Source organism: Chiloscyllium plagiosum, chromosome 8 (genome assembly GCF_004010195.1).
Source record: "Chiloscyllium plagiosum isolate BGI_BamShark_2017 chromosome 8, ASM401019v2, whole genome shotgun sequence".
NCBI lineage: Eukaryota > Metazoa > Chordata > Chondrichthyes > Orectolobiformes > Hemiscylliidae > Chiloscyllium > Chiloscyllium plagiosum.
The window spans coordinates 105,998,722-106,012,313 of record NC_057717.1 but is presented as its reverse complement, the minus strand read 5'-3'; the positions used below and the strand labels follow the sequence as shown (position 1 = coordinate 106,012,313).

The window sequence follows — 13,592 nt, the reverse complement described above, 5'->3', positions numbered from 1 at the left end:
TACAGTCCTTCCCCAGTTACTCAAGCAGCACAGTCCTTTCCCCAGTTACTAAAACAGTTCTGTACAGTCCTTCCCCAGTTACTCAAACAGTTCTGTACAGTCCTCAGTTACTAAAACAGTTCTGCACAGTCCTTCCCCAGTTACTAAAGCGATTCTGTACAGTCCTTCCCCAGTTACTAAAGCAGTTCCATACAGTCCTTCCCCAGTTACTCAAACAGTTCTGTACAGTCCTCAGTTACTAAAACAGTTCTGCACAGTTCTTCCCCAGTTACTAAAACAGTTCCATACAGTCCTTCCCCAGTTACTCAAGCAGTTCTGTACAGTCCTCAGTTACTAAAACAGTTCTGCACAGTCCTTTCCCCAGTTACTAAAACAGTTCCATACAGTCCTTCCCCAGTTACTCAAGCAGTTCCATACAGTCCTTCCTCCAGTTACTAAAGCAGCTCTGTACAGTCCTTCCCCAGTTACTCAAGCAGTTCTGTACAATCCTCAGTTACTAAAGCAGTTCTGTACAGTCCTTCCCCCAGTTACTAAAGCAGTTCTGTACAGTCCTTCCCCCAGTTACTAAAGCAGTTCTGTACAGTCCTTCCCCAGTAACTCAAGCAGTTCTGTACAGTCCTCAGTTACTAAAACAGTTCTGTACAGTCCTTCTCCCAGTTACTAAAGCAGTTCTGTACAGTCCTTCCCCCAGTTACTAAAGCAGTTCTGTACAGTCCTTTCCCCAGTTACTAAAACAGTTCCATACAGTCCTTCCCCAGTTACTCAAGCAGTTCCGTACAGTCCTTCCCCCAGTTACTAAAGCAGTTCCATACAGTCCTTCCCCAGTTACTCAAGCAGTTCTGTACAGTCCTCAGTTACTAAAACAGTTCTGTACAGTCCTTCCCCCAGTTACTAAAACAGTTCTGTACAGTCCTTCCCCCAGTTACTAAAGCAGCTCTGTACAGTCCTTCCCCAGTTACTCAAACAGTTCTGTACAGTCCTCAGTTACTAAAACAGTTCTGCACAGTCCTTCCCCCAGTTACTAAAGCAGTTCTGTACAGTCCTTCCCCAGTTACTCAAGCAGTTCTGTACAGTCCTCAGTTACTAAAATCGTTCTGTACAGTCCTTCCCCAGGGGATGGTCAGTTTTGTTTTCCTGTGTGTGACAGTGGAGATGAGTCTCCCAGGGCTCCATACTGAACAATGCTGAAAGTGTATTGCTGGAAAAGCGCAGCAGGTCAGGCAGCATCCAAGGAACAGGAGAATCGACGTTTCGGGCATAAGCCCTTCTTCAGGAATGAGGAAAGTCCTCATTCCTGAAGAGGGCATAAGCCCTCATTCCTGAATGAGGGCTTATGCCCGAAACATCGATTCTCCTGTTCCTTGGATGCTGCCTGACCTGCTGCGCTTTTCCAGCAACACATTTTCAGCTCTGATCTCCAGCATCTGCAGCCCTCACTTTCTCCTCCATATTGAACAATACCCTGTGACTGTGGAGGGTGGGGGCTTGAGGAATTCGTAGCCAGGGTTGGGCTGATACATATCTGTAATTTTCAACTTTATTGTAAGGCCAAAGTGCCCTGAGACTACGTGAACAACAAGCACGAGAATTTCCCCCAGGGATGGGTGTGCTGTGAGAGTCACCTCTGATTGTGAGTTCACTGTTCATTAACCTTTGATCACATCTTGAGCCTTTGCACTGTGAAGTTGTTGCCTGTCCTGAATTTTGTGTACTCTGGGTTCTTTGAGTGCGCACTGGCTGTTTTGATGAAAAGATGGATAAATAGAAACGGAGTTATGAGAAATATGGGAAGGATTCAGAAACCCCGCAAAGAGCGTACCAACACCAGTGAAACTGTAACCTCATGAAATATAATCCAATTTTTAACCATCCATTCCATCTCTGTGAATATGTTGTTGTATCCTGAATTGTGTATATTTAACTTTCCAAACACACACTGAGCCTGCCATAGCGTTAAGGTTTTGCATGGGGAGGAAGTCATAGAGTCAAAAGAGCTGTACAGCATGCAAACAGACCCTTCAGTCCAACTTGACCATGCTGACCAGATAAAAATCATTTATATAAGTGACAAACAGCAGTGGACCCAGCATCGATCCTTGCGGCACATCACTGCTCACAGACCGTTAGACTGAACAACCCTCACCATCTCCCTCTGCCTCCTACCTTCAAACCAATTTTATATCCAAATGGCTACCTCCATCCTAATCCATGTGATCAAACCTTACTAACCAGTCTCCCATGAGGAATCTTGAACATCTTACTGAAGTCCATATGGATTACATCCACTGCTCTGCCCTCATCAATCCTCTTTGTTACTTGTTCAGAAAACTCAATCAGGTTAGTGACACGCGATGTGGACTATCCCTAATCAGTCCTTGCCTTTCCAAATACATGTAAATCCTGTCCCTCAGAATCCCCTCCAACAACTTGCCCACCACTGATATCAGGCTTTTCATTACTACCTTTCTTACATAGTGGCACCATGTTAGCCAACCTCCAATCTATCGGCACCTTAACTGTGGCTATCAATGATACAAACATCTCAGTAAGGAGCCCAGCAATCACATCTCTAGCTTCCTGCAGAGTCCTGGGATACTCCAAATCAGGTCCCAGGGACTTTAAGACATCCAGCACCGTCTCCTCTGTAATATGGAGACTTTGCAAAATATCATTGTTTGTTTCTCCAAGTGCTCTAGCTTCTATATCCTTCTTCACAGTACATACTGACATGAAACTCGTTTAGCATCTCGTATCTCCTGCAGCTCCACACATAGGCTGCCTTGCTGATCTTTGAGGGGCCCTATTCTCTCCCTAGTTACCCTTCTGTCCTTAATGTGTTTGAGGAATCCCTTTGGATTCTCCTTAACCCTATTTGCCAAAACTATCATATCCCTTTTTTGCCCTCCTGATTTCCCTTGAGTATATTCATACCACACTCCTCCAGCAATTCACTTGATCCCATATGTCTCCAACTTAGAACATAGAACATAGAACAGTACAGCACAGAACAGGCCCTTCAGCCCACGATGTTGTGCCGACCACTGATCCTCATGTATGCACCCTCAAATTTCTGTGACCATATACATGTCCAGGAGTCTCTTAAATGTCCCCAATGACCCTGCCTCCACAACTGCTGCTGGCAACACATTCCATGCTCTCACAACTCTCTGTGTAAAGAACCCGCCTCTGATATCCCCTCTATACTTTCCTCCAACCAGCTTAAAACTATGACCCCTCGTGTTAGTCATTTCTGCCCTGGGAAATAGTCTCTGGCTATCGACTCTATCTAAGCCTCGCATTATCTTGTATACCTCAATTAGGTCCCCTCTTCTCCTCCTTTTCTCCAATGAAAAGAAGTCTGACCTAGGTTTCTTTCTTTTTCTTAACCAGAGCCCTAATTTCTCTAGTCATCCAGCATTCTCTACATGTATCAACCTTACTCTTCACCCAAACAGGAATATACTGCCTCTGGACTCTTGTTATCTCATTTTTGAACCTTCCAACCATCCCATTGCTTTGAATAGCCTTTCCCAATCAACCTTTGAAAGTTCCTACATAATACCGTCAAAATTAGCCTTTCTCCAATTTAGAACTTTAGCTTTTAGATCAGGTCTATCCTTTTCCATCATTATTTTAAAACTAATAGAATTATGGTCACTAATCCCAAAGTGCTGCCCCACTGACACACCTCAGTCACTTGCCCTGCCTTATTTCCCAAGAGACGGTTATGTTTTACTCCCTCTCTAGAATAAAAAAAAAGTTCTTGTAAACACTCAACACATGATTTGAATGTGAACATGGGAAGTATTTTTAGAAGTTTGCAGATGACATCAAAATTGGAGATATAGTGGACAGTGAAGAAGGTTACCTCAGATTACAACAGGATCGTGATCAGACGGGCCAATGGGCTGAGAAGTGGCAGATGAGGTTTAGTTTAGATAATTTAGGTGCTGAATTTTGGAAAGGCAAATCAGGGCAGCATTTATATATTTGATGGGAAGGTCCTGTGGAGTGTTGCTGAACAAAGAGACCTTGGCGTACAGGTTCATAGCTCCTTGAAAATGCAATCACAGGTAGATAGGATAGTGAAGAAAATGTTTGGTATACTTTCCTTTATTGGTCAGTGCAGGAGTTGGTTAGGCCATTTTTGGAATATTGTACTGTTCAGTTCTGGTCTCTCTGCTATAGGAAGGATGTTGTGAAACTTGAAAGGGTTCAGAAAAGATCGACAAGGATGTTGCAAGGTTCGGAGGATTTGAGCTACAGGGAGAGGCTGAATAGGCTGGGGCTGTTTTCCCTGGAGCATCGAAGGCTGAGGGGTGACCTTATAGAGGTCTATAAAATGAGGGGCATGGATAGAGTAAATTGACAAGTTCTTTTACCTGGGGTGGGGGAGTCCAAAACTAGAGGGCACAGGTTTCGGATGAGAGGGGAAAGATATAAAAGGGACCTAAGGGGCAACTTTTTCACGCAGAGGGTGGTATGTGTACATATAATGTACTGCCAGAGGGAGTGGTGGAGACTGGTACAACTGCAACATTTAAAAGGCATCTGGATGGGCACATGAATAGGAAGGGTTTGGAGGGATATGGGCCGGGTGCTGACAACTGGCACTAGATTAATTTAGGCTATCTGGTCAGCATGGACGAGTTGGACTGAAGGGGCTATTTCCATGCAGTATGACCCTCCTCACCAATTCCAAATCAACCCTCACCCATACCCAGGTGCTGTCAGGACAATACACCCTCCAACCCCACCCTCACCCTTGCACCTTGTGTTGCACCAAAAAGTATAGTGATGTCTGAAGGAGTAGCACAGAATTGGTTTAATTTCCCTGCTCTGAGCTTAGCTGTCATTACAGCACTTCTCCTGACATCAGTCACTGCTAAAACTCAGCACCAACCAGGGATTTTCCAGCTCAGTCACTCTGTCTGAAACCATTCTTCAGCTAAACATTATTTAATTAGTTAAAATATCACACAACACCAGGTTATAGTCCAACAGGTTTATTTGGAAGCACTAACTTTCGGAGCGACGCTCCTTCATCAGGTGGTTGTGGAGCAGGATCATAAGACACAGGATTAATAGCAAAAGTTACATCACACTGTAAACGTTTGCTATAAATTCTGACTTACAATTGTGTCCTCCACAACCACCTGATGAAAGAGCTGCGCTCCAAAAGCTAGTGCTTCCAATTACACCTGTTGGACTATAACCTGGTGTTGTGTGATTTGTAACCCCAGTCCAACACCGGCTCCTCCACATTTTCATTTAATTAGGGTATGTCAAAGAGAGAACCTGTGGATGTGCAAGATTCGAAAGCAATGTGTATCTGTGAACATATGCAGCCATTTCAGCTGGTCAGCAACAGGACTCCTGTGAAAGGTGATGGCTTCAAATATTTCAATTCATACATTTAATACACAAATTGTTAAGATCAAACTGGTGGGAAATGTAAGACATGATCAGAAATAGAATGTGTTGAGATTTTACATGACATAAAAAGATAATGTTTTAACAAACATATAATGTTACTTGGTAATCTACAGCTAGCTTGTTAAGCAGGCACTACAGGATATGGTTGGATCTGTAACATCTTTCCTGACTTCAGACAAGCAGCTGACTCCCAGTTACAGCTTCTGTTTCACAGTACTGTAAAAATAAGGTGTATATCACCATTCTTAGGGATCTCAGGCTGCACCTGTCAGTATCCCTCATTGTTCCTGTTCCAGCTGTACTGGGGTTCAGTGAGTAACCATCTTACCAGACTGTGGAAAAGACCCATTGGTAGCTCTGTCGATGCTAGGGAAGGTCATAGTTCTGAGCACAGTGACCCCCATATCAGAAACTAGGTCACTTCAGTCTTCAGAAGGAGAAAGTGAGGACTGCAGCTGCTGGAGATCAGAGTCGAGAATGTGGTGCTGGAAAAGCACAGCAGGTTAGGCAGCATCTGAGGAGCAGGAGAATCAATGATTCAGGCATAAGCCCTTCATCAGGGAAGAAGCTTGTGGGCCAGGAGGGCTGAGAGATAAATGGGAGGGGGAAGGTAGCTGAGAAAGCGATGGGTAGATGAAGTCGAGGGAGAAGGTGATAGGTCTGGGGAGGTGGAGTGGATAAGTGGGAAAGGTGATGGACAGGTCAGGAGAGCGGTGCCGAGTTGGAGGCTTGGGACTGGGATAATGTGGGGGGAGAGGAAATGAGGAATCTGGTGAAATCCACATTGATGCAGGGTCCCAAAGCAGAATATTAGGCATTCTTCCTCCAGGCGTTGGGTGGTAAGGATTTGGCAGTGGAGGAGGCCCAGGACCTGCATGTCCTTGGTGGAGTGGGAGGGGGAGTTGAAGTGTTCAGCCATGGGCCGGTGGGTTCATTTGGTGTGAGTGCCCCAGAGATGTTCTCTGAAATGCTCTGCAAGTAGGCATCCTGTCTCCCCAATGTAGAGGTGACCACATCGGGTGCAACAGATACAGTAGATGATGGTTTGGTACTCTGTCATATATAAGTTGTGGATTCCCTAAGAGAGAACTTCTCTGTGACTGAAGTGGATCAATAGAGTATCTGACATGGTCAGTATCTCAGCTCATCCTGTTCTGGCACCACCCGAGGTTCATACATTCACACACAAATACACATCCTGTCCATCTTGGAGCACTTCTGTAATCACTCTCGCTCTTTCAGCTTAACTGTACAATTCCTGCCAGGAACAATGGTGACCATAGCTGGAATATGTTAGCTGGGAAACCTGTTTCCTGGGGCAGTTTTTGTCACTGTTGGTTTATCTTCCTCTCTGACTATCACGGCAGAGGGAGGAGTCAGCGCCCGTGACTACCTCAGCTCAAGGCAGTGGTTGTGGCAAGGGTGGGGTGGGGGGAGAAAACAGGTGGAGAGGGTGGAATCAACCAATCACCAACACCCCCCTCCCCCCAACAACACTTTCTGACCTGAACGGACACAGTAGGACGGAGACCCCTCAGTGTGTAGGTAGGGATCTGGTTACCTGGTGTGATTGTACCTGGGCCCCAGCCTCCCTGGAGAGAGAGCTACTGTCTGGGGCAGCCCGCGATATACACTGAGGATAATCTCTTTGTTTGATTAGACCTTTATTTTAATTATTATATCAAAGGCAGCTCCTCAGATGAGAGAACACATTGTGTGTGGAGGTTGGTTCCTGATCCAGCATCACCATCACATCGGTCACACTCACCCAGAAGATCAGCTCCTGTCGAACGTACCCAGAAAACAATGATGGAAAGACTCGGCTGGTCTGGCAGCATTTATGTAGTAAAACAGTGTTAATATTTCAGGTCAGTGGCCTATTCTCAGAACCAGGAACGGGTAATAATATAGTGGCTGTTGGGTGGCAGAGATGTGGAGAAGGAACAGAAGGAAACGTTGGTGATTTGGGTAGAAGATGGGAGACACTTGGTGACAGAGCAGCTGATGGTGTTGAGCTGGAGGGAATGGGAAAGAAACTGAAAGTGTGTCCAGAGGAGGGGTGAATGGCAGAGTGATGGATACCTGCAATCCAAGTGCAAAAAGACGATTAAAATTGAAACGTAGAGAAAGGAAACAAAACAGGGACAGGGATTCTGGAGCGAATTGTTAACCTCTCAGTATTGAGTCCACAAGGCAGTAGAGTACTGAATGGGAACAGGAGCTGCTCTTCCCTCAGCCTCACTGGCAACATGTAGGAGGCGAAGGACAGAGATGTTGAAGGACAGGAGACCGGAGTGGTCATGCTCATGGTGACGTTCAATAAACAGAGGGATTCTGCAAAGCTGCCTCACCCAATCTGAATATGGTCTCCCCACCGAGAGACGAGTACATTGTCAGCACATTACAGCCTTCTGGTGTCAACACTGAGTTCAGGCAGAATCAGATCAGCATGTCTGCAAACGGCTTATAGTGCTCAGCATTAACCCTAAACCAGTATCCGACCAATCATACTGATCACACAACAACTTGTCAATGTTGTTTTGAAATTACACGCTATCCTGCTCTTCCTCTGTTTGTAATGCTTTCAAATTTTCATCATCAGTACACTAAGATTCAGATCATTTATAAAAATGAGGAAAAGCAGGAGTCCCAGGACTGACCGCTGGGAAGCTTGATGACAATCCTTACTCCAGCCTGAATAATACTCATGAACCATTACTGTTTCCTGTCACTCAGCCAAGTTTGTGCCCTATGTTTACTTACACATTGCAATCTCAGTCCCTTCGGCCCATCAACAATAATTCTTTTCTCTTTGAATCTCTCCTGCCTTCTGTCTTTTCACACATCTTGCTTTTTCTCCACTCTCCACCCCACCCCATTTCAGAAACATTTCCTAGTTTTGACGGAAGATTATGACTTGGGACATTAGTCCTGTTTCTCTGTCTGACCCTTTCTGGTTATATTTCAGATTGTTGTGGTTCTGTTCGCCGAGCTGGGAATTTGTGTTGCGGACGTTTCGTCCCCTGTCTAGGTGACATCCTTTCTCTGTTTGGCTTGTCCTATAATAGTAGTATCAATAAACACATTGACCTGGACCCAATATACCGGCCACTGCAGCGGACAGCCTGGAACTGACAACCGGAAGTGGCAGATACAAATCACTACAAATGCCGGAGGAAAGATCACAGAAGCGCTTCACAGGAGGCTCCCAAGCACTGAGGATGTCACCTAGACAGGGGACGAAACGTCTGCAACACAAATTCCCAGCTTGGCGAACAGAACCACAACAACGAGCACCCGAGCTACAAATCGTCTCCCAAACTTTGATATTTCAGATTTCCAGTGTGCACAGTATTTTATCATTGGACATGGAAAGTTTCACCTTCCTGTATTCATCAGACTCTGTGACTGTGAACTAATTTGTTCTGTGCTGACAAAAACATTTGGGGCCTTAGAACAGAAATTAGTTTCTAACATGTGTCAGATAGTGCTACAGTGGATTCAGACTCTGTGACTGTCCTCTGCACAATTCCAGGCAGTTAAATCACAGAATCTTCAATGCACAGCATGGTTTTTTCATTGCCTGCACACTTTCTGCTGCTGCTGCTGGATCCCAGTACCGTTTCCAGGGCAACAGAGTGATACCTGCCTAATTCACCTCCCCGCACCCCCCCCCAACCACAACCAGCACTGACCTGGACCAGCTCCTGAGCAGAGCTGAGGTTGGTGAATCTCATCACAGCTCACATAAAAAAGAAAATGGAAATTCCACAACAAGTCACAGTAAAGGTTCCCCAGAGAGGGCCGCAGTGTAAGTCACCATTTCATCCAGTGTGATTTCACACCGGGTTTTGTGTTGTGAAACTACACTGACATGAGTCAGGATGTTCCAACCCACCTCATGTACCAGACTGAGGCACGGATGCCAACAAGAGGCATTGACTTGCTCACAGGGCTAGGAGGACAATGTGCTACACCACTATGCTCCTCAGACATTGAAGCTTTTTGAAATTGAGCTGTTTCCTGTTGCTGAACAGTAATTGAAATATTTAAACACAATCATCAACATGGAGATTACACAGAGGTCACAATGTCCAGGATATTACAAAATTCAAAAAGAAAGTCCTTGCCAGACACAGAGGAAGGAGCAGGAGAATTTTAGAAAGTCTTCAGATTGGTTGCAGTGTAGAACAGATTGATTCCATTGCAGATAACACAGATCAGGTTACACACCATGGACAGGACGTGGTATTTCACAAATCTCCGGCTCAGTCTCATGTATTTCGGGTCCTTCTTCTTCAACCTTTTATAGGGCTCTCGGTTCGTCCCAAACCCAATCTCCTGCCCCAAGTGATGTTCCTTCTCAATCTCGTGCATTTTAAACATAATCTCTGACGTTGTCTGACCGAACCACTGAGCATTGAGTGCAGAGAAGATCACACAGACAAAAAACGATGTTATCTGTGAGAAAACAGGAATGGTTGGGAGTGAAATGAATTCCATCAGTTTTCTCTGAGCCCCCACATCTCCTGCAGAAGACAGCATGGACTCTCCTCCCACCCCGCCCTCGGATCAGTCACACTGTTTTTCAGCACATACCCAAAAGGGGGTTAATGAAAAGGACCTGTCTCTGCCACCATCACCGGTGCTGCAAACACAGATTCGGCAGCTCTGTAGCACCCTGCTGAGATTGGGAACTACAGCAGGGAGACAGGCCCTTCACCCCAAATTGGTCCATGCAGACCAAAATGTCCATCCACACTAACCCCTTCGCCCAGATCCTTCTAAACCTTTCCTAACCATGTATTTGTATTGACCAGTGATCCTTCTTCTGAAGGGTCTAATGCTTTTGTCTAAACATTAGAACCTGCAGCAAAGCACATGATTAACTGCATCTTCACTGTAATGGTACCTACTGAGAATGTACATGAAGACCTCCATCAATGCTTGAATCATGTAAAGGAGAATGAAAAGTCTGCATGGCTTGGCATCTAGTTTCGAAAGTCTGGTTATAAAGGAGCAGGAAAGGTGAGAAACCTGGGGCAGGCAGAGATACAGCTAGATTCGTTGGAACTGACTGGATAATCCCTGGGTCCTAATGGATTTCATCCTAAGGTCTTAGTTTGTTAAAGAGATAGTACGCATTGGTGTTCATTTGTTAAAAAAAAAATCCCTAGATTCAGGAAAGCAGACTAGAAAGGAGCAATGTAACCTCGCTACTCAAGAAGGGAGGGAGGAAGACAGGAAATAATAGTTCAGTTATCTTAATGTCTGTCAAGGGGAAGGAGTTGGATTCATTATTAAAGAAATTAGAACTGGGCACTTAGAGAAACTCAAGATAATCATGAAAAGTCAGCAGGGTTTATCAAAGGGGAATCATATTTGACCAATTTATTGAAGTTCTTTGAAGGAATACCATGTGCTGTGGATAAAGGAGATCCTGTAGACAGGCTGAAGTTGAATTTCCAGAAAGTATTTGAAAAGGTGCCGCATCAAAGGCTGTGGGGTATCATTGTTTTGGGATAACACTATAACTTTTGACTGGCTGATAGAAACCAGAGAGCATATTTGTCGAATGTGAGATGTGGAGTCCTACACGGATCTGTGCTGTGGCCTCAATGTTTTCCAATTCCCATCAATGTGTCAGACGAGGGGAGTGACAGTACAGTGGCTGCATTTACAGACGACCCGAAGAAGGGTGGGAAAGTTGTAAAGGTGACTTGAGGACGTTGCAGATAGACAGAGTTGGGTTGAATAAATGGGCAAACATTGGAATATCATGTTGGAAAATGTGAAGTTGTTCACTTGAACAAGAAGTGTAAAAAAAGCAGGGTATGATTTAACTGGAGGATGACTGAAATTCTGAGGGAGAGAAGGGTTTCGGTATTCTATAGCAGTAAACACTGGAGGTTAAGACACAGGTAAAGCACACAATCATGAAGGCTAATGGGACGCCCTCCTTTATTACCAAAGGAATCAAACATTAAGAATGTTACACTTCAGTTGTACAGGACGTTGGTGAGCCCATCTCCAATACTATGTCCAGTTTTGGTCTCCTTATTTAAGGAAGGATGTTAAATGATTGGAAGTGGTTCAGGGGAGGTTTATGAGATTGATACTGGAGTGAGTGGGTTGTCTTATGAGGAAAGTTTGGACAGGCTGGGATTGTTTCCACCAGAGGTCAGAAGCCTGGGGGATGACTGGATTGAAGTGTATAAGATCTGGGACATGGAAAGGTCAGTCCACAATTAGGAGACATTGTTTTAAAATTAGGGTCAACCTTTTCGGGACACAGATGAGGAGAATTTGTTTTTCTTTTAGAGGGTTGTAAAACTTTGGAACTCTTTACCTCAGAAGACAGTGGGTTCAGGAGCACTAAAGTATTTCTAAGGCAGGGGTAGAGGTAAATAGATTCTCTCTCTGAGCAGAATCTAAGGTAAATGAAAATTTGAAAGTTGAAACACCACAAGATGAGCCATGAATATCTTGAATAGTGCAGCAGGCACGAGGGGCAAAATGGCCTCCTGCAGCCCCTCTCTCTCATATGCTCTAACTCCTCGGCTGTTTCTCATAGAATTATTTTTATACCTTAATTTAACATATTATGTTGACTTCACTGTTAAAGTCAGTGAACTACAGAGTATGCTCCTGCCCTCTGACCTCTCTGTGTTAAGTTTAGCTGATTCGCAGGAATGAGGGTGAACAATGTAACTGATCTCAAAATCTGGGCTGGGGCTTGGTGGGACAATCATTTGGGAATCTCTCTCCAGTTTACTATCCAATGATTCCTGCCGGGGTGTGAGTGGGGAATAATAAAGGAAGGTTGTACCTGTCAAGTGCTGTGCAATTAACTGAGACGTAAGAACAGAGGAGAAATGATGGACAGAATCTTGGGTAACAAAAGTCCAAGTCTTCAGTAGAGCAGGAAACTAAAGCAACTACCTCTTTTTGTATGTGGTTTCTGAGTCACTGTATCTTATCTCGATAGCAGCTGTATGTTGTCTCTCAGTTACCTGAACAGTTTCATCATTGTTGAGTAACTCATGTGGGTGATATAAGGCATAAAGAGCCAGGTTGAGAAATGAACCTCCGAGGACAGAGTACAGGTAGTAAGGAAACAGGCTGCTTTGAACCAAGCCAAATGTATGTCTGCTAACGCTGTTAATCAGAACAAATCCTGCGGAGAAAGAACAGATTTCAAACCTTTAAACTCTGACCTTACCTCATGTAAAAAATTACAATTTCAAATTCCCAAACACAACACTGAGAACTGATTCAGCAGAATCTTCCTGTGGAGGTGAAAATCTTTTCAGTAACAACAGACTGCTGTGAGGAAGTTGGTGGGGGTTGGGGTGGCTAGTACTTTTTTCAGGCGGGCCATATAGCCTTCATTGGCCATCATTATCTTGTGACTCACCCCCAATCCTCTTCCCTTGCAAGCTCCTGGCCTACACTTGCTGGTGTACACCCCAATGCAGCTGAGACCAGGCGATGCTGGTGTACACCCCAATGCAGCTGAGACCAGGCGATGCTGGTGCTCACCCCAATGCAGCTGAGACCAGGCGATGCTGGGGTACACCCCAATACAGCTGAGACCAGGCGATGCTGGTGTACACCCCAATGCAGCTGAGACCAGGCAATGCTGGTGTACACCCCAATGCAACTGAGACCAGGCGATGCTGGTGCTCACCCCAATGCAGCTGAGACCAGGCGATGCTGGGGTACACCCCAATACAGCTGAGACCAGACGATGCTGGTGTACACCCCAATACAGCTGAGACCAGACGATGCTGGTGTACACCCCAATACAGCTGAGACCAGACGATGCTGGTGTACACCCCAATACAGCTGAGACCAGACGATGCTGGTGTACACCCCAATACAGCTGAGACCAGACGATGCTGGTGTACACCCCAATACAGCTGAGACCAGACGATGCTGGTGTACACCCCAATACAGCTGAGACCAGACGATGCTGGTGTACACCCCAATACAGCTGAGACCAGACGATGCTGGTGTACACCCCAATACAGCTGAGACCAGACGATGCTGGTGTACACCCCAATACAGCTGAGACCAGACGATGCTGGTGTACACCCCAATACAGCTGAGACCAGACGATGCTGGTGTACACCCCAATACAGCTGAGACCAGGC

General features: G+C 45.3%; 1 protein-coding gene across 2 annotated transcripts in view; it reads right to left on the bottom strand.

Moving 5' to 3' along the window:
* Window positions 1-8,707: 8,707 nt before the first annotated feature.
* The window catches only part of tmem205 (transmembrane protein 205), a 10,921-nt gene continuing 6,036 nt past the window's right edge, over window positions 8,708-13,592 (bottom strand). For both annotated transcript variants that reach the window (XM_043695033.1, XM_043695034.1), the window contains 2 exons: window positions 12,450-12,613; window positions 8,708-9,897 (listed from right to left, as the gene is read on the bottom strand). In XM_043695033.1, coding sequence (XP_043550968.1) covers window positions 9,595-9,897; window positions 12,450-12,613 — 467 coding nt within the window. In that variant the 3' untranslated portion in view covers window positions 8,708-9,594. The remainder of the gene's footprint in view (window positions 9,898-12,449; window positions 12,614-13,592) is intronic.